Source organism: Danio aesculapii, chromosome 1, assembly GCF_903798145.1.
Source record: "Danio aesculapii chromosome 1, fDanAes4.1, whole genome shotgun sequence".
Classification (NCBI taxonomy): Eukaryota; Metazoa; Chordata; class Actinopteri; order Cypriniformes; family Danionidae; genus Danio; species Danio aesculapii.
In genome coordinates this window covers 42452330-42474319 of record NC_079435.1, presented here as the reverse complement: position 1 = coordinate 42474319, position 21990 = coordinate 42452330, and the positions used below count along the sequence as shown (strand labels likewise).

The window sequence follows — 21990 nt, the reverse complement described above, 5'->3', positions numbered from 1 at the left end:
ACAGTTATTAACGTCTACACCTCACCCAACCCTAAACCCAACAATCAGTTATTAACGCACCTCCCCCAACCCTAAACCCAACAGTCACAGTTATCAATGCACCTCCCCAACCCTAAATCCAACCGTGACAGTTATTAACGTCTACTCCTCCCCCTAACCCTAAACCCAACAGTCAGTTATTAACGTCTTCATCTCCCCCAACCGTAAACCCAACTGTCAGTTATTAACGTCTACACCTCCCCCAACCCTAAACCCAACAGTCAGTTATTAATGTCTACACCTCCCCCAACCCTAAACCCAACAGTCAGTTATTAACGTCTACACCTCCCCCAACCCTAAACCCAACAGTCAGATATTAACGTCTACAACTCCCCCAACCCTAAACCCAACAGTCAGTTATTAACGTCTACAACTATCCTAACCCCTAAACCCAACAGTCAGTTATTAACGTCTACACTTCCCCAACCCTAAACCGAACAGTCAGTCATTAACGTCTACACTTCCCCAACCATCACAGTAGCATGAGCGTTATCTTAGTCGGCGTCACAATGTCCACTACCTATTGGACCTGGTCCAGTACATCATCGTTCAATAGACTGCCACAAGGACATTTTGGACCGCATGGGAAAACTAGGTTGATGCTGGTTAGTGAGGCCAGCAGGGGATGCTCAACCTGTGGTCAGCGTGAGTCCTAATGCCCCAGTATAGTGATGGGGACTCTATATACTGTTCAGTGAGCACCATCCTTCGAATAAAAAGTTAAACTAAGGTTTTGACTTGACTCTATTAGTCATTAAAAATCCCAGGATATCCTTTGAAAAGAGTAGGGGTGTGTCCCCGGTATGCTGGCCAAATTTGCCCACTGGCCTCTGTCCATCATAGCTTACTAACCATTTCTATATCATAATTGGCTCTATTTACTTCTTTGTGCAACCTGGCACAAAATAAATGGCCGCTGTCACATCACTCAGATGGATGACCAATTGAGTACCCAGAAAAGCCCCATATATATGTAAGAAATTATTTTAATTATAAACAATCAAGGTAAATGTAAAGTTACTAATATTGGCACATTTTATTCATTATAACGCTACATAATAGAGCATAAATAATACCAGTTAAAAATAATAATGTCAATAATGCAGTAAATCAGTCACACTAATGGGGAAGACTATTTAGACAAAAAAGTCAGAGAAACTCTAATAATGTCTAAGCTGATAATGTCAATTCATTTGAGTCACTACGATTCAAGCAAATGCATGAACTAATTTTCTCTTTACTCTTTCAGTGTTCAAGATTACACAAAACAGGAAGAAAGGCAGGAAGTGTGTGGCGTGTTTCAAATGCTTCATCTATCATTTCACTCATGCTTTCGTCACAAATGAGAGACGCTAAAACTCCGTAAGACATTACACACTTAGCATTATTTGGAACCAACAGTTAATTCAGAAGAGCCAACGGTAGGATGTCGTTTGTAAGACTGTGTGGAATATTCAGCGTACGGTCAACAATTTCAGATGTTCAGCAACCTCACGGTGGAGTTGCGTCAAATTGTCCTTCACCATGACGAGATCAGGTGCCTTCAAACTCAGCATCCTTTTGTTCATCACATTCATCCTGTGCCTTCCAGAGTTATTCCCAAGTAAGTAAAACAGCAAGGTACTATGGATTGTGAGGAATTGAGGGGGTTTGTCTGAGCACGTGGATTTCACAGACAACTGCATTCAGAAAAAAAAAATTTTGGATGTTAGCATGAGTAAAACATCTGTGTTTTCTGTGTCTTCAAGAGACACATTAGAGAGTTTTGTGTATTATTATGACCTTTATATATCTGTTTCGACTTTAGGACTTTAAAATAGGCTAAAACAGTTGTCTGTACTGTCACATCTGACTACATCACTGCGGTCTGAACATGGTATGAGGTGTAAAAACCACTGAGGTGTGTGTGTAGGGCATGACTTTGGATTAGTGAGCATTCTTATTTAACACAATGTTATTTTGGAAAATATGCTGAAAATTTGTACCTTCACAAATACCTCACGATAGCTTGTGTTACTAGAGAGGTAGCCTAAAGGGATAGGTCTCAAACTCAATTCTTCACATTTTTGCTCCAACACTAATCAAGTACAGCTGATATAACTAATCAAGGGGTTCAAAATAGTCTCAAACGCCTTGATTAGTTGCATCAGTTGTGTTTAATTAGGGTTGGAGCAAAACTGTGAGTTTGAGACCCATGTCTTAAAGAGATAGTTCACCCAAAAATGAAAATGTCCTCCTCATTTACTTACTCAAGTGGTTCTAAACTTTACATTTCGTTCTTCTGCTGAACACAAACCAAGATATTCTAAAGAATGTTGGAAAAAGCAGTCATTGACCCATATGGTAGTCAACCTTTATCATCCTTAAGTATAATTTATAGTAAAAATGCTATGGTGGTTTATTAGGTTACAACTTTTAGACAGGAAATGTCACTCAAATGTTGCACCAATACTAACAGAAAATGGGGCTTTGAGATGACAGGAAGTGCAGGTTTACAAAATATATGCACGTGTGTAATAAAGACGTCCCGTAGAATTATAATATTGTAATAATAATTTTGGACTATAATTATTGTACCATTAAAACCTGTTCTGTCAGTGTCTGTGGAGCTTTTAGTGATATTTTATTGTTACTGCTGTCGACAAGAAAATAAGAATAATGGGTGAAAAATAGGTCAATGGCCTATTTTTTATTGTGAACCTAAGTTTTAAAATGGATCCTGAACTATAGATTGAAAGCCAGATTCTGTCTGTTGTTTGCTGTAGCTTCTTTCACCAAAGGCAACTAGCCAAAATTAAGCATGTTTTATCACGGAAGCACTTTGAAACCATGCCTTAACCACCTGCCTGGACTACTATAAGGCACTTTATTTTGAGGTGAGTCAGTCCTCTATTTTTCGACTGCAATTTGTTTAAAATGCAGCTGCGCGTATTTTAACTGGTACACGCAAACACATCACCCTTGTTTAATCCTCTCTTTACTGGCTGCCCGTGCATTTCAGGATCCATTTTAGGCTACTTTTAAATGTTTTTGAGTTTCGGAATAGCGCTGCATCCCTTTACCTCTCTAAGCTTCTCTATCCCTACACACCTTCTCGTTCAATCAGATCAGCCGACCAACTCTTCCTGGGTGTGCCCAGGACCAGCCGAAAGCTGAGAGGGGATCGGGCTTTCGTTGTGGCCGCTCCTAAATTGTGGAATGTGCTGCCGTTGTATATTAGACAAGCCTCTTTTATTACTGTTTTTAAATCTCTTCTTAAAACACTTGTTCAAATTGGCTTTTAGCACAGCGTGAGATGTTAACATTTTATGTTTGTTTTATGTTTATTTATTTGTATTTTAAGTGCTACGCTTTGTTATACGGTCTATTGTCAGCACTTTGGTCAACAGGATTGTCTCGAGGCACAAGGCTGGGGAAGGTTACAGAAAAATTCCTGCTGCTCTGAAAGTTCTAATGAGCACAGTGACCTCCATCATCCATGAGTGGAAGATGTTTGGAACCACCAGGACTCTTCCTAGAGCTGGCTGTTTAATCTGAGTGATCAGGGAAAAGGGCCTTAGTCAGGGAGATGATCAATAACCCGATGGTCACCCTGTCTGAGCTCCAGCGTTCTTCTGTGGAGAGGGGAGAACCTTACAGAAGGACAACCATATATGCAGCAATCCACCAATCAGGCCTGTGTGGTAGAGTGGCCAGACAGAAGCCACTCCAAAAGGTATCTGAAGGACTCTCAGACCATAAGAAACTAAAATCTCTTGTCTGATGAAACTAAAATTGAACTCTTTGGAGTGAATGCCAGGCGTTGCGTTTGGAGAAAACCAGGCATCGCTCATCACCAGGCTAATAACATCCCTACAGTGAAGCAGGGTGGTGGCAGCATCATGCTGTGGGGATGTTATTCAGCAGAAATGGAAGACTAGTCAGGATAGAGGGAAAGATGAATGCAGCAATGTACAGAGACATCCTGAATGAAAACCTGCTTCAGAGGGCTCTTGACCTCAGACTAGAGCAACTGTTCATCTTTCAGCAGGACAATGACCCAAAGCACACTGCCACAATATCAATGGTGTCTACATGGCTAGACACAAAATGCAGGCACTATACATGATTTGAAACCTGAAATAAGAAAGATTATGCTTTATTTTTTTGATGAGTGTTGATGTAATGTAATTTCATTCTGCATTACATCTACTGTGATGTTCTGAATGACAAAAATAAAGGAAACTAATCTGGACATCATTTTGTTTTTCCTCAGACATATCTCAAATTGAGTTCCTCTGTGAACCCTTCGACCTTTGCACATCTGAAAGCAATGCACAGCTGTGTGGTCTTTCTGACCCTGCATGTGCCACAGAAACTATAAACACCAGCAGTCCACACAGACAGGATGGCTGGTATGTCTGCGCATCTCAAACGGATCTGAAGCTTCTCCAAAACAACACTTCACAGTCAGGTGGGACGCTTCTTTCAATAAATTATTTAATGTGTGAAATTTACTGCTGCTTTTTATACTTTTTACTGTCCACAACTGTAACCATTAACAGTGGCTATGTGAATGCTGTATGATTCACAGGAGAGCATGTGATGGCCGTTCTGACCATGAAAACAGCCAATCTCTCAGTGTGGAACTACAGTGTGTTTGCTTTTCTCAACAACACTGATCTGTACACTGAAGCCTACGATGAGCAGACCCTCTTCTACTGCAATCTTCCACCAGAAAACAGCAAATGTCCAGGTCTGATCATTTCAACACACAAAAAACCCAGTCTTTCACAGCAAATCACAAATACAGTTGGAGTCAAAATTATTAGCCTGCATTTTCCAAAAATTTCCCAAATGATGCTTAACAGAGCAAGGACTTGTTACTTCCCAACAAAGTCTTATTTGTTTTATTTTGACTAGATTAAAAGCAGTTTTTAATATTTTTAAAAAGCATTTTAAGGCATACCTGTCAACATTGAGATGTGAAAATAAGGGATATGCCCACCATAATAAGCGATTTCCCCGACCCCCACCCCCTTTGAAAAATCCCCAAATGACTAAATATGTTCATTTGGAGCTGTTTCATTGTAAATAGACTTATTACTGAGTTAAATTGGTCAATAATAAGTTTTATTATGAATATTTACAAAAGAAAAATAAATAGTATACATTAACAGCAAATACATTAGCAAACAGTTCAGGTTATTAAAATTAATATGCTAGTATAATGAAATAGAATCAAGCTATCAAATCTCATTAGTCGTTTCTTCACTGTATAACTTACACAATCTGATTAAAGAGCAACGAATGGATCTCATTTACTTAGATTTTTTATTTTTGTTTGATTTCATTAAATAACAGGTGTCACTTTAAAACTGCACACATTTAATGTTATAATAAACGCATTAGATTGCTTTCCTGATTTTTATGCTCATTTAGGATGTAATTAGTTGTGTTTGAAAAAAACCCCCACCAAGATCAACATCTTTGGATATTATTATTATTAATTATGTGCATATGTCTGTTTAAACACGCACCCAAAACCCTGACTTTCGCTCCGATTCAAATCGTGTGTACAGAATCCATTTGGGAAACAGCATCTATTTATCACTATGAAGCGCGTCAGCTGACAGTCATGCATATGATGATTTGGAGGATTGCATATGAAGGGGAGACAGTGCCTGTAATGAAAAGGAAAGGGAATCCCGCGGTTTTTATATTTATTTCAATGTGTTTCCATGCTTGAACAAAGCGAAAGCACAGAACAGACTCACATTTAGGAGCATGGGGCGGTCCCTGGTGGTTCGGCGGTATGGGTTGCGTATAGGGAAGCTCGGCTCTTTAATGTTTATTTGCCATCCTTCAGAGAGAGACTGAAAATACGGGAAAATACTTTTACGGGATGATAGCGGGATAGAACTGTAAAATACGGGAGAATCCCAGGAAAAACGGGAGGGTTGACAGGTATGTTTGAAGGTCAATATTATTAGCGCCCTAAAGCAATATTTTTTTTTCAGATTGTATACAGAACAAACTATCGTTATACAAAGACCCTAATTACCCTAACTTGCCTAATTATCCTAGTTAAGCCTTTAAATGTCACTTTAAACTGAATACTAGTATCTTGAAAAATATCAAGTCAAATGTACTGTCATCATGTCATGTATAGAACAAATCAGTTATTAGAAATGAGTTATTAAAACTATTATGCTCAGAAATGTGTTGAAAAAATTGTCTTTCCATTAAACAGAAATTAATTCAGGAGGGCTATTATTTTGACTTCAACTGTACCTCAATAAAACCAGTTACTTCTTCACTTGAAACAACTACACTGTCTTTTGAATTAACAGTGTTAAAGGATGAGCTAAAGTGCCAAGCAACCAGCAGCAGTTTCCTGTTTTACTATCATGAGCACAATGTGACTGCAAGATCTGCTGAATTACCAAATACGCAAGCAAAAAGAGGTGAGAAACTGTCAAAAACTAAAAAAAAAAAAAAAAAGTGGCGGGAAACTGTCAGAAAACATCCGCTTATGCATTTCTACGCACAAGACAAATGACAATGAGCTAGACTTTAAAGGGATAGTTCACCCAAAAAATGACAATTCATTTACTCATTCTTCACTTGTTTGAAACCTATTTGAGTTTCTTTGTTCTGATGAACACAAAAGAAGATATTTTGAAAAATGGTGGTTGTTGAGGAGATCTACTAACTTCCAGTGTCATTTTTTTCTACTATGAAAGTCTATGGTTACAGATTTTCAGCATTCTTCAAAATATCTTCTTTGGTGTTCAACATAAGAAAGAAACGCATAATGTTTTAAAACCATGAGGGTGAGTAAATGTTGAAGTCATTTTCATTTTTGAGTGAACTATCCCTTTGAGGCTAAAATAATTACAAACATTCTTTTTGTTAGTTTTTAAATTTATTGCTGGTTTTGTAAGCTGAAGCTAAGACATTTTAGCCTTTTATATAGAATGAAGCACAAATAAAAACTGAGTCAAGGACAAACAGAGCGCCACCTGTGTTTTTACACCACAATATGTGTCCCATGAGTGCTATGTGGTTTTATAGGTCGATAAGGCAGTGTTTGTATTCTTCTAGCAGTGTTGCACTTTCAAAATAACTGCATGATTATTTGGTTTCAGGGCAGAAGTTCAGATGGCAGATAAGTAAGGAAAGGGCAGTTGATTGATTGATTGATTGATTGATTTAATGATTTAAAATATTTACTCATTCCTTAATTCATTCATCTATCGTTATGCTTTTAAAGATTCATAAATTTTTTTCGGTTTAGTTCCTTTATTAATCTGGGATCGCCACAGCAGAATGAACCGCCAACTTATACAGCATCTGTTTTACGCAGCGCATGCCCTTCCAGCTGCAACCCATCACTGGGAAACGCATACACTACGGACACTTTAGCCTACCCAATTCCCCTATACTACATGTTTTTGGACTTGTGGGGGAAACCAGAGCACCTGGAGAAAACCCACGTGGACAAGGGGAGAACATGCAAACTCCACACAGAAACGCCAACTGACCCAGCCGAGGCTCGAACCAGCGACCTTCTTGCTGTGAGGCGATCGTGCTACCCACTCCGCCACTATGATGCCCTTGTATCTAATCTATTTTTCCAAATTTACAATATGTATCGAATCTATTTTTCTACATACGCAGTACAGAGTGAATCACTCTCTCAGCCAGGTCTATCTACCTCTCTCATAAATTCCCTCTGAAGGAAAGCTCAGGCTGTCTTTTATGTTGTCTATTGATTTGGGCATGGAAGGAGACAGCAGGACTCCATAATTCAACGTAACTTTTGATAAATATATCATAGCAATACATCAAGCCAGTCTACTCAATGTTTGACTGATCCAAAACCACAAATCCTCTCAGACGGCACGTGGCCAGACTCTCACAAGGTCATCTCAGTTCAGTGTAAAATCAACCTGGCAAGACTTCTAAGACGAGAGGAGAGTGTAAACTAGGAGCTTCTGATCTTTAAACATTGTGTTATTTCATGTCATTGTTCTTGCTTTAGATATGGTGTGTGTGTGTGTGTGTGTGTGTGTGTGTGTGTGTGTGTGTGTGTGTGTGTGTGTGTGTGTGTGTGTGTGTGTGTGTGTGTGTGTTACTATACTTTTTCTCTGGTAAAGTTTCTGTAACTGTTATGGCTCACTTGGCTTGTTCTTAAAGTGCTGGTGTTGGATTTTTTTTTTCAGTGTGGTTGGCTTTGGTACTGACTGTGGTTGTGGTAACTATTCTGAGTGTGGGATTCCTGATCATCAAGAGCTGCCAGCATCACCATAGTAAGTATCACTTGTACTAAATAAACTACTCATGCCCAAAAGCCTTTTTGCTAAATGGACAAAAACAAATAAAAAAGACAATATGCATTTATGAAGTCTGCCTCACACTGGTGAGTGGGTTCGACAAACCACCTGTAGAAACACTCTTTACTCTATATTCACCAGACACTTCCCTTACTCTTTACTCGAACACATTAATTGTCTGAGCACTAACAGTTCCTTTGTATAGTTAGCAATTGTGTGTATTGCTTCTTTGTGTTGAATCACTGAACGCCTCCTCAAGTCGCTATGAAGAAAGGCATCTGCTAAATGACTAAATGTAAAATATTCACCTTTTTCCAAACTACACACACTGTATTTTACTTCCAATTTGGGGATTTTACATTCAAAAGAACTGAAACAAATGACTTCAAATTATAAGGCTGAGGTACTAGGATCTTCATACTGTGAAATCTTTCACATGTCACACCAGTAAAAACTGGGTGAGATGTACGTTTGGGTTTGTTCTGTATTTTTTTATCTATAATGTAAATAACGTTATGTTTAGTATTTTACGTGACATGGCCAAAGCTCTTTAAGTAGATTAGCTGCTAGCTACATTTTTCAGGAGCTTGTCAGTAGCTCAGCTACTTATGAAATGATGTAGCTTTTCCAGTAGCTGGCTACTTTTTCCAGCAAGTAGTGTAGATACGCTTATTTCATGCAGCCGCCATTTTAAAAAATGAAAGTGAGGCTGCAGTAGGAAGAAACCCGGAAGTAGAGGACCAGCACTGTAAACACTGTAACAACATGCTTAACAAACCTCCAGCTGTTGCCGCAATTTCAAAGTGCAGATGTGGTGTTAAACATCACATTAATAGAATTTAGTTAGGTTTAATTTATTCAATAAAAAGCGTATTAGGCATCAAACTAAATTTCTTTAAGAGTAATACACTTCATGGCACCAGGTAAACACTGTGAGGGCTTCCCTCTCTTTAGCATATGTAACCTGGTGAGTGATAAAGCAATGCAGTCCTATGTAAAATTTTTGGAGCAAACCCTTGTGTTGTTTGTAATATTGTTGTCAAGATACTGAAATTTTAAAAACGCCCATTCCCTGCTAACATTCAAGTGCATTCATAAACACAGCTGATTTGCCATTGTGTTCACCAGTGTTCAACAGAAATGACTGTGATTGGCCGTGAAGGTAATAAGTTCACCGCTCTTCACCAAGTGCAAACAGAAACATGGACACTGGAGCATTTCAAAGCCGCGAAGATCAGTCGATTCATCAGCGGATCGCTCGTCTGTGTTTGCACTCGTTAAACATCGGTGAAGTGTGTTGAACAGATGACCTTCACGCCAATCACAGTCATTTCTGTTCAGAACTGGTGAACAAAATGGCAAATCAGCAGTGTTTAAAAATGTGCTCAACAGTGCTTAAATGTTAACAGGAAATTGACTTCTTTTTTTTTATTTCAGTACTGAAATTCAGTATCGTGACAAGTCTAATATAGTGAAAAAGATCTGTTCATTAAATTGAGATAAATGGCATTTAAAATGTGTGTTTGGGAAAGATAGCATTAGCTAACTAGTGCTGTTTAACTGTGTTGAAGTCCGTTATCCCTTTTTATTTTTACTTTCCATTCAGAATGGATCTTCAGGTCACTCGGAATGCAGTGAAATGATAAATTTGAGTCACTTTCTTTTCGCTGACAAGATATACAGCCAAGTACACAACAATACACCATCGCAGACACCGTTCATGTGTAACTCCAGGCAATATTTCAGTGTTTCTTTGCACCGCAGCCTCGATTTCACTTTTAAAATGGTGGCCGCATGAAATCAGTCTATTGACAACAGTTACATTTCATTTAATAAACCAATGCAATGATCTGACGCAGCTCGTGTCATCTTACAAGATCACAATCATTTTAATTTGAATACATTTAATTATTATTTATTACTGATATTAGGTAAATAATATTTTTCAAGTAACAATTCAATCCATACAATTGTTTTGTTTGGTAACAGTTGGCCTTTAAAAAAATGTTGTGTACGGGGCTTCAATAATATGTTTTACCATAATGAAGCCATGTAATTTTTTTTTTGTTGCCTGTATTGTTGAGAAAATGATACTGTGGCCTTTTTTTATAGCAATGCTAAATGTGTTGCTGGTTCCTACTATGACTCTTCACAGTCTGAGCCATTGAAAAGTGTGTATTTAATATATTGAATTGTTTTTCCCAGCTTAAAATACATAAGTTCTGCACAAGTTCTGCAAATGTGTTCAACTGGTCATGAAATTTACTCTAATGCTAAAGTGTAAAAATATAGGCTACAGAATCTAACAGTTGATTTAACTGAATCAAATTGAACCATTCAGAATTTACAAAAATTGTTCTTTAATCGAGTCGGAAACCTATGAATCGTGAATCAAATCAATTCGCTATCTACCCAAAGATTCACAGCTTATGACAGTCTGAGATGTTTGACAACTAATCAAACATTAAGCTTTGACGTTATAATTATAGTGTTTTAAGTGTTCGTAATTTCGTAATACATCCCTTTGTGAAAAAAGTATGTAAGCTCAATGTAACTACCTACATTCAAGAAGTAACTTGTAGCTAGCTATTCTTTTTTTAGAAGTGTAATTTGACAGTAGTTTCCTGTAGCTACTTGCTCATGAGTAGCTTATAGCTTATCAAACCACAGTTTCAGAGTAACCCCAACACTGAACTCTTCTAGGTTCACTTTTGTTTCTCCAGATTACTTTCACTCTGTATTTCCCACACTATAAAAAACAATTGGTTATTTTATTTTTAATTTTTTTTAAGTGAGTAAACCCATAATCTTAACAGCAAAAAAAAGAGGATAAATCAACACAATCTCACAGCAATTCGTAACTTTTTGACTTAGTGGCTAATTTGTACGAATTCGTACGATCTGATTCGTACAATTTAGTACGATTTGTTCATCCCCCAATGACGGTTGGGTTTAGGGGTGGGGTTAGGTGCCACGCCTCCTTTTTAAAATTGTACAATTTCGTACGACTGAACTCGTACGAATTCGTACGAATTAGCTACTAAACTGTCAAAACGTAAAACACTTATGTTTTCTCGTGAGATCAAGCTGGATAAATCGACTTAATTTTGTACGTAGCTTGTCTACTTAATCATTTTAATGCAAGGAGCCTACTTTTTTAAGTAAAGTCAACTAATCGCTATTTACAGTGTACAGTACATTATTATTCAGCATATCCATAATATTGCTGAGGACAGATTGGTTTAAGTTTTTGGGTTTGTTCAATATTTATTTTCAGTGTCCTGAAAGTAATTTGTTAATCGTAATAGTTTACTTTTAACATTTAATGATTGAACTGTCAGGAGAATAACAGCAGCTCATTAACATTTCATTGATTGTTTAGTTTTTTTCTGTTTACCTGATGTTACTCCCATAATTTATGCAAAATTAATGAGACATTTTGCATGAAGTCATGTGAACATCTGTCTCATTTTGGTTTTCTCCTTCAAGGAAAATCCAAAATGGTGAGATTTTTGCCTCTTTCAGCCGGTAGACATCAGCTCAAAAAGCCGAGGAGGCGAAAACAGAATCGTGAGTGACACTAGTATTATATAGTCACAAGAAGTTCCAGTGATTGTGCTAACGAATTGTCTTGTTTTCTTTTTCAGCGATGAGCAACGTCCCTAATGTGTCTATTGCAATAAGCAGCATGAATGGTAATCATGTATTTATGTCTTGAGATTGTTGGACAAATGTGTTATTGTTAAAGCAACCATTCTCCATTAGTGTAAATAAGTAACTTACAAAAAATAGCTATGCCAATACTGAAAGGTAACAGGTTTTATGTATAATATACAATATATATTAGACTATATTTAATATTGAAATAATAAGCCTGCAATTTTGTGAAACAGCAAATATGCTGGTTGGGTTTAGGTCAGTGGTTCACGAGGTGATATGTGTACAAGAAGGACATGTATCTGAAACATATTAAAAAATAATACGTTTTTTCAGATCTGCAAAAATGTAGACAGTACCCTGGACACTGGATTTTTCATCTGAAACGTGCAACAAAATGTACCCAGAGCAATGTATTTCAGGTTTCGGAAATATGTAAACTAGTTGTAATTTGGCAGTAGCCTCCTGTAGCTACGTACTTGCTGATGAGTAGCTTATAGCTTATCAAACTACAGTTTCAGAGTAACCCCGAGACTGAACTCTTTTAGATTCACTTTTGTTACTCCAGATTACATTCTCTTTGTATTTCCTACATAATATAAATATAAAAATAATTGAAATAATTGCTTTAGCCTACATTTTTGTGAAACAACAAAAATGCTTGTTGGGTTTAGGTCAGTGGTTCACTAGATGATACGTGTACAAGAAGAACATGTATCTGAAACATATCTAAAGTAATGTATTTCAAATGAGCAAAAATGTAGACAGCACCCTCTAGTGGATTTTTAATCTGAAATGTGCAACAAAATGTACCCAGAGCAAAGTATTTCAGATTTCGGAAATATGTAAACTAGCTGTAATTTGGCAGTAGTTTCCTGTAGCTATTTGCTGATGAGTGGCTTATAGCTTATCAAACTACAGTTTCAGAGTAACCCAACACTGAACTCTTTTAGATTCACTTTCGTTCCTCCAGATTACATTCTCTTTTTCATCTGAAACGTGCAACAAAACGTACCCAGAGCCATGTATTTCAGGTTTCGGAAATATGTAAACCAGCTGAGGCATGTATTTCCAATGAGGCTGAGATGCAAATGCAATTGTAAGAATATTTTTTATAAATAATTTTCACAGGCATCTTTAGAACAAGAACCATTTGATGAAATAATAAAAGACTGCATTTAAGTATCACGATGCAACCCTATATTCATATATTCATTCATTCATTTAAATTTCAATGCCTTTAATGTCCAGGAATTTATGTTAAAGGTCCCATGAAATTAAAGTAAAGTTTTTTGGATGTTAATAATTCTATTGTTCGTTTTTAAGATATCTATAAGCTAGTGTTTATATTGTGCTCAACGATTTTACTCACATCAACCCATACTATGGTTTCTTATCACATTATAACCAATCAAATGCTCTCAGTATATGACATGCCCCGCCCCCTTCAAGACACTTCTCATTGGTTGTTTTTTTAAAGGGGAGGAGCTGCACTATGTGTTTCAGTTGAGATAATGTCAAAATGCAAATTTCAAAGCACTTTACAAGGCTTTTAAATATGTGGCCTTAAGGTCTTTAAAACTACACATCTAGAGTTCATCTAGAGGCTATTGTTAACATCTTTGTAATATCCTATATATAGTTTTTTACATTTATACTTATTTCATAGTTGGTAAAGGTTGACAAATATCAGTCTCTTTCATGATGATGCATCCTATGTGTTCAGACCGAGAGATAAACAAACGATCTGTTCTATCATATTCCTTTTATTTATTTTTTTAACCCAGACCCCTACCATTCTACTGTATCTGTACTTTCTTTTCCACAGATAATCTGCTCAAGGTAGCTGACCACATGTACAAAAGAAGTAAGTGTTTGGATATTTATTATTATGCAGAGTGATGTATATAATGAGAAATGTACTTGGTGCAATTTAAAGGTAATTGTTGATAACAGTTCACGCAAAAATGAAAATTCACTGTAAATTTACTCACGCGCAGGCAGACTTTTTAGCTGGAGCTGTGGTACATGGTGATCCAAGTTAGTGACTATCTACACTAAAAAACACAGAGTACAGACAAAACAAAGTTAATAACTGTGGCTCCTGATGATCAGGGCTGCCAGGTTTCTGCAACAAATCAAGACCAACGGCCAATCAAAACAAGCCCAATAATATAAAAACTCAAAAAATGCTACCCCATTTGTAAAATACACATTTTACATGACTATATTATACACAAAATAACTGTATGTTAATTATAAGGATCATGTTATCATAAAAAAAATCATCTTACCTTACAATTGACTGCACAACTTGCATTGTGTCTCTCATGTGACTGATGTGTGCTCTCCAGTTAAAGACATAATGGATGCAGCCGAATGCAGAACAACTCCAGCAAAATTATGCCCATGATTGAACCACAAAATTAATATAAAATAAAGACATTTTCAACATATGCAATAAACATTCAAGATATTCCCATTTCAGTTGCGAATTGACTTTCTTTCTAGATGACATTTATGCTATATAGTTATTATTTAACAACAAACCTCTTGAGTCCTGCCAATCAGTTACAATGGAAACAAAAACTGCCACTCACACAGTCTCTCCTCTCACAAGTGTACGCTTACTCCCTTTCATCATCCTAGCAGTGTTTATATCATTGGTAGAATATATTGTTTGATTTAAAAATGGTATAGTAAAATATTTCAACACAACCATATAAACATAACTGATGTAATATGTCAAACCTTTAACACACGAAATAAAAAACAGCCCACGACAAGTGGTTAAAAGTAGCCCAATTGGTGGGAAAACTGTGGACTTGGCAACCCAGCTGATGATACATTGAGGTCTTTTGAAACAAAGCAATCTGTTTGTGCAAGAATATATGTAAAAATTATCCTATAAAATGTTATAAACATGTATTACTTCCTTATGTGGCACAAAACCCTTTAAGAGCTACTAGAAAATGGCAAGCTACAAAAAAAGCCATGCAGTAAAAGCACCACATGTAACTTCTAAATCTCTGAAGCTTTATGATAGCTGTGTGTGCCATTTTGTAAGCCGAGTCTCTACACTTTTGCTGCATTTTGCTATAAAGAACTCATCTTTTTTTTTTTCCTGTGTTAAAGAAAGTCATTTCAACTTTTATTTGGGGTAAACTATTCGTTTAACCACCAAAAGGTTGGCTTCAAAAATCCCTACATCAATCAAAAATGTGTGTATTACGCACAAAGTTAGGGAAGAACCAGTCTCCTGTTCCTAATAATTGATGGTGTGTGTATATGTGATTTGTGTTATAATGGTCTTTTGTGTTTTAGGTTTGTCACCAATCTATGAGATTACAGGTATGGGATGTTTTCTTTAAATATAGTTGGGAATTTTGTTCTGCACTACCTATACGTTTATGTGTGATTATATTGTATAAACTAGATAGATATTAAATATTCACTAATTTGTCACCCTATTTGGTCCCACTTTATATTTGGTGGCCTTAACTAACTACTCTGTAGATACATTAAAAATTAAATACAATGTGCTTACTGTGTCCATAATGTATTGCAGTACATTTCTGATGGTCTTGAGGAGGGAGACCTGTAGGGTTAGGGACAAAATGTAATTACATGCAGCTATTTAATCTCATCTAAAGTAAATTTCAAAAACAAGTATTTACACAGTAAGTAAAAAATTATTAATTTCAGAGTAAAGTACATATTAGTTAAGGCCACTTAATATATATTGGGACCCATTTTTGCTTGTGTTCAAGCTGTTATGCTATCGTCTTTTTCGATTAACTGAATTTCTCTTCTCTTTGCATGCAAATTCTGAGTTTTGGCAATATTGCATTTCTTAAAGACATGCCAATAAAGCAATTTTTAATTGAGGATGGATGGATGGATAGAAGGACAGATGGATGAAATGAAAGACAGACAGACAGACAGACAGACTAATGGATGGATGGATTGATGGATGAAAGGATTGAAGAACTAATGGATAAAATTAAAAACAGACAGACAGAATAATGGATGGATGGATGGAATGAAGGACAGAATGGTAGATGCATGTATAGATGGATAGAAGGACAGACGGATGAAATGCAAGACAGACAGACAGAATGATGATGGATGGATGGATGGATGGATGGATGGATGGATGGATGGATGGATGGATGGACAAACAGGTAGATAGCAAGATAGACAGATGGATAGATGAATAGAATGAAAGATGGACGGACAGGACAGGACAGGACAAGGCAGACAGACAGACAGGTAGATGGATGGATGGATGGATGGATGGATATAATATGTTAACATAATATGGATGGATGGATGGATAGACAAACAGGTAGATAGCAAGATAGACAGATGGATAGATGAATAGAATGAAAGATGGACGGACAGGACAGGACAAGACAGACAGACAGACAGACAGACAGACAGACAGACGGGTGGATGGATGGATGGATGGATGGATGGATGGATGGATGGATGGATGGATGGATATAATATGTTAACATAATATGGATGGATGGATGGATGGATATAATATGTTAACATAATATGGATGGATGGATGGATGGATGGATGGACAAACAGGTAGATAGCAAGATAGACAGATGGATAGATGAATAGAATAAGAGATGGATGGACAGACGGACAGACAGACAGACAGACAGACAGGTAGATGGATGGATGGATGGATGGATGGCTATAATATGTTAACATAATATGGATGGATGGATGGATATAATATGTTAACATAAGATGGATGGATGGATGGATAGATAGACTTGCTACAACTATAATAATGAGTCTGTTTCAACTGTATTACTAAAATATATTTGTAGACGTATTTGTAGATTTTCTATATAATTCTAACTGGAACAATTCACTTGATTTCAGAGACCTCGTTGGATGAAGAAGGGCAAAATGAAAATCGGGAAGAAGAGCAATGTAATGCCTCAGTGACACTGGAAGGTAAATATTTTACAGTGTGCACTTCATGAAAATAACACACAAGTAAAGCTTTCCTCTGTATTTTTTTGACGACTTATTAGTTTGAATGAAAATAACTCAACAGCCAAAGAGCCTCAAGCGTTCCATGTGTTTGAGATATTAAACAGTATTTATATACTTTAAATTCATGGTAAGCGGAAACCCAACAAAGCAGATTATACTTAAAAAAGATGTCCACACCGATTTCCTCATCCATCAGCTGATGTAACAAAGTCTGATGTTGGTACAGGCTTTAGTATTTTGCTGTCACAACTAGTTCCTATCCAGTGTAGCCTGACACAGTCTTTGAATTGCATAATGTCTCATTCGGTCACATTGATGTTGCTTGCGGCAGAATAAATTACACTACAGATGGCCGCATGGTGGGACTGATGTTGCCATGGTTATAAAATTCTACAAGACACATTTGCAATAAATACTGTGATTTCTACAGAGATTAAACAATCACATCTGGCAGCACAAGACCACTGTGAACTTTAAGTAAGTGATCATGTGTCCAGTTTGTCATTAATGAACTATAAGCTGATAAACAGCAAAAGCGATGGTCTCAAACTCAATTCCTGGAGGGCCGCAGCTCTGCATAGGCTGTTTCTCAATTCCAAGAGCATAGAAGACAGACTTGCATTCTTGTGAAGACCGGTCTTGCCAAGTCACCTTAGAAAAATGAAATTGTTTAAACATTATTTAATCTCCTCATCCAACACCAGTGTGCAGCATCCACCTGGATGACATGACAGTAGCCATATTGCACCAGACCGCCGCCATACACACCAGCTGATTGGTGGAGAGGAGACGGAGTGATAAAGCCAATTATGGTATGGGGATGGTTAGAAGGCCATGATGGACAGAGGCCAGAGGACAGATTTGGCTAGGATGCCGGGGTTAAACCCCTACTCTTTTTCTACATCATCATAACATTATTTATCAATATGTGGCTCTTTTTGGATTCTCGGAAGCTGTCAAATTTAAAAATGTAAAGCAGGAAATACGCTGAGACCATTGTTTTTGTTTACATCCCTCAAAATGGTTTATACATAATTTGCAACAACTGATATTCCAACAGCTTTCATTTATTCCATTCTTTTTTTGCTGAATATTATTGAAAACAAATATAATATTGTATTATGATGTATACAACATACAGCAGGTATAAATATTTCCTTCAGTAAATATTCTAACAAATAAATACCAAGTCTAATATATCCAGATGCATAATGTAGCTACTAGCTAACAATGTTTATATATTATACTATATACTACGCCTGTCTTATCTGCCTCTGAGTTAACCTACCTGCACAGTCGCCATCACTGCTCTTATCAAATGTCCAATCGGCATCATTCTCTTCAATAAAACCCATCTCATCCTCACTTTCATCTGCAGGAAGAGCCAGTTCTGTCCTTTTCTTGTTTCACTTAGCATAGAACATGGTGGTGCTCACTAGTACACTGTTTCCTGTATTTATATCTAATCAAAAGTATTGCCATTAAAATTAGATTTTATCCATAATGCAAATTCCATTAACATATGACTAATCAACATTATATTACTAGCATTCATGTTGTTGTTACAACTTAAAAGATCACAGCTGACCTTAATAGCTAGCTAACCCATTGCAATATTTCATGTTCCACTATTGGACAGTGTTGCCATTTGGCAACTCACACATTTGATTGATTCACAAAAAAGTTGTGAACACGTCATCATAACTTACTGGAGGTGATGTTTCAGAATTTTTTCGTGGATCGGACATGAGTTGATCCTTTGTTTTTATTGACGTTTTCATTTGCTTTCAGCAACTACTCACAATAAACACCAGTCAGTCAAAAAGTGCTCCACAGAAAAACACTGCATGTCATGTGACTTAACCAAAGCACATCATTGGCTGAACTGAGGTCTTCTCTTTCCAACAACAACAACAAAAAAAATAGAAATAGAATGTTGGTCTTCAACCACGGTCTCGAAATCAGGTGATATTTGGCAGCTTCATCAAGAATTGCATGCAGAATGTACTGTTATAGCATGGAAAGCTAATGTTGTCAGGGTTTCATAAAAAAAAAAAACATTTATTTATATATATATATATATATATATATATTAATAATAAATACTACTTTCATCCCACGTTACTTTCGTCCCTACTCTTAAATGTTAATTTTTGGGTCAACTGTCCCTTTAAGTACTCATTTGATACACTTGTCATGTTGTTTAACAACATTTTTCTTTCTCTAGCTAACCTGCATCATCGAAGCAACCATTCCTGTTCCAGTCATGAAGAAGATGCTTTCAGCCTTTAAAGTCATGAGAAGCAGCAGAAGCACTTTATTTATTTATTTTTTTTAAAAGTGATATATTTCTAACACAACAAGGGCAGCTAACTACAGTATTACAGACAAATCTCCAACTCTGAGGTAACCATAGTGAACAAGCAAGTGCTTAAAAAATGTACCTGTCAAGCAGAAGCCAGGCAAGATTGACATCTGTTCAAATGTCTTCCCTGATCATATCAGACACTGCAGACAAAGAAAAGATCTAATGTTAATAATGCATCAATGTACGCTTTATGTAAGCTGTCCAACATCCTGGTCAAAGTCAGCAAGGGAACACTCTGGACCAAGTTTACTGTATGTTTTGAAGCTGTTATACAGTACAAGTGAATATTATTAGTGATGATCTCTCCCTCATTAGCATAGACAGCCCTGAGTGAGAAGCAGCCATTAGAGTTTTGAACCGGCTGTTATGCTTTTAAAAAGAGTCACAATCTTAACTGAATTTAAAGTGACAGTTACCAAAAGGCACAATTTGGATCAAAGCCTAAAAGGGGCAATTTCAAGGAGTCATAAAAAAATGTGTGGCATTTTGAGCTGAAACTTCATATACACACTGTAGGGATCTAAAGAGATTTTACATCTTGTAAAAGGGGCATAATAGGTCCCTCTAAAGACTTGCAACAACCAACATTTTGTCCAAAGAACTTCTCAATTGGGTGACATTATGAATAGTTTTGCTGCTCCCTATTGCAGACACTTGATCAAACTGTCTCCAAACTTTACTAAATGGATGTTGCATGATTATAGCTGAAACATGGCAACCACAAACATGTCACAAAAAGTACAAAGTGGCAACTATATGACAACATTAGCAATCTTTTTGTTTTCTAAGATTTTCACTGCAACCAAATCAAAATATACATCACAAAAAGTGATCATCCTCCATATTAGTCTCTCTTCTCAAGCAAAGTCCTGATTTTCTAATAGATCTTGGAAAATAGGCGACGCAGTGGCGCAGTAGATAGTGCTGTCGCCTCACAGCAAGAAGGTCGCTGGTTCGAGCCTCGACTGGGTCAGTTGGCGTTTCTGTGTGGAGTTTGCATGTTCTCCCTGCGTTCACGTGGGTTTCCTCCGGGTGCTCCGGTTTCCCCCACAGTCCAAAGACATTTGATACAGGTGAATTGGGCAGGCTAAATTGTCTGTAGTGTATGAGTGTGAAAGAGTGTGTGTGTGGCGGTTTCCTAGATCCGCTCATCCACTGCGTAAAAACGTGCTGGATAAGTTGGCAGTTCATTCCGCTGTGGCGACCCCAGATTAATATAGCCGAAAAGAAAATGAATGAATGAGTAGCCTAAAATGGATCCTGAAATGCACGGGCAGCCAGTAAAGAGAAGATTAAACAGGGGTGATGTTTCTGGTATTTGCATGTGCCAGTTAAAAGACACGCAGCTGCATTTTAAACAAATTGCATTCGAGAAATAGAGGACTGACTCACCTCAAAATAAAGTTGGCGGTTCATTCCGCTGTGGCGACCCCGGATTAAAAAAGGGACTAAGCCGAAAAGAAAATGAATGAATGAATCTTGGAAAATAAGTATGATATAATTGGCAAGTGCACGTTTTGGCCAAATTGTCGTATGTGGAGTGTAATATAAAACAAAAGTGGGTGAAACTGTTTTTTAATAGTTTAAGATTTTAAAAAGCATATAAATAAAATAACACATCAAACATGAACAAATTTACTGTTAATACAGAACCTTGTTCCTTGTGTCAGACACATTTTCTAACAGACACGCATCCTAACTTGGAAAATAAATCCTACTGAAAATCCCCTAAAGCATCTTCGAGGGTTTCCCACTTCAATTTCTTACTTGTGGTGGCACTCAGGCATGCTCAACTTGACATTCAACTTCACTCTTTCCAACATGACTTGAAGGAACCAAACTCTTTGTATTTTGTGAAATATAGTCCCGCCACTTTCCATTCAGGTCTGAGTGTTGTTAATTTTTTCAGTGGCACTGTTTTTTTGAGCATATCTACTGTCAATTACAGAAGCAGATTCATTGTTTTCCCGTTTGTAACTTCAAATTTTCCAATTTCAAATACTGTTTTTTTTCCTAATGTGTTATTGGCTGCTTATGTAAGGTCTTTTCATCTGCTATAGTTACAATGTTAAAGGGAAAGTTTACCTAAAAACATGTGTAGTTAATATATTAACACGTTTGTTAGGCTGTGGATTAAAAATGTAACAATGCTGTAAATAATGTATAGTGTCTTGATCATTTTGTATCATAACAGCTTTTTATTTTTTTTATCATCAATCCTGTAAACATTGACTTGCATTTTATGAAATACTAACGACCACAGTATAAGCAACACATGTAAATCTTCCTTAATGTTCTGCTGAATAAAAGAAATGCTGTAAGGCCTTGCCATTTTAAATGAACAACTTTTTTAGGTGAACTTCCCCTTATGAGATCTTAATCACACTATGGTGTTTTGTTGGCCTATTTGCTCATTGAAATGAGAAAGAGCCTTTCTACTACTAGGCTGAAAACATTAAGCATGCAGCATGGTTCTCTAATATCCATTTAACTACCAATACGGCTGCACTAATGTGATTTCCTAATTTTATAACACCAATTTAAAGCTCTTGTGGCTATTAAAAATACTATTTATTTTTTTTCCTA

The 21990-nt window shown here is 36.8% G+C and overlaps 1 protein-coding gene across 1 annotated transcript; it reads left to right on the top strand.

Annotated features, from left to right (window-relative positions):
* The first annotated feature begins 1383 nt into the window (after positions 1-1383).
* On the top strand, positions 1384-21983 carry si:dkey-192k22.2 (uncharacterized). The gene is made up of 11 exons (XM_056460770.1): positions 1384-1642; positions 4295-4492; positions 4613-4774; positions 6372-6485; positions 8247-8333; positions 11847-11927; positions 12005-12052; positions 13843-13881; positions 15339-15365; positions 16920-16994; positions 19264-21983. The coding sequence occupies exons 1-11, from the start codon at positions 1564-1566 to the stop codon at positions 19326-19328; spliced, it is 975 nt and encodes a 324-aa protein (XP_056316745.1). The 5' UTR covers positions 1384-1563; the 3' UTR covers positions 19329-21983.
* The last annotated feature ends 7 nt before the right edge of the window (positions 21984-21990 follow it).

Excerpts from the sequence above, each read along its gene's own strand:
- si:dkey-192k22.2 (XM_056460770.1), top strand. The coding sequence starts at position 1,564 with ATGACGAGATCAGGTGCCTTCAAACTCAGCATCCTTTTGTTCATCACA. Across the intron at positions 1,643-4,294 it reads CCTTCCAGAGTTATTCCCAA|ACATATCTCAAATTGAGTTC; the intron begins GTAAGTAAAACA and ends GTTTTTCCTCAG. Across the intron at positions 15,366-16,919 it reads ACCAATCTATGAGATTACAG|AGACCTCGTTGGATGAAGAA; the intron begins GTATGGGATGTT and ends ACTTGATTTCAG.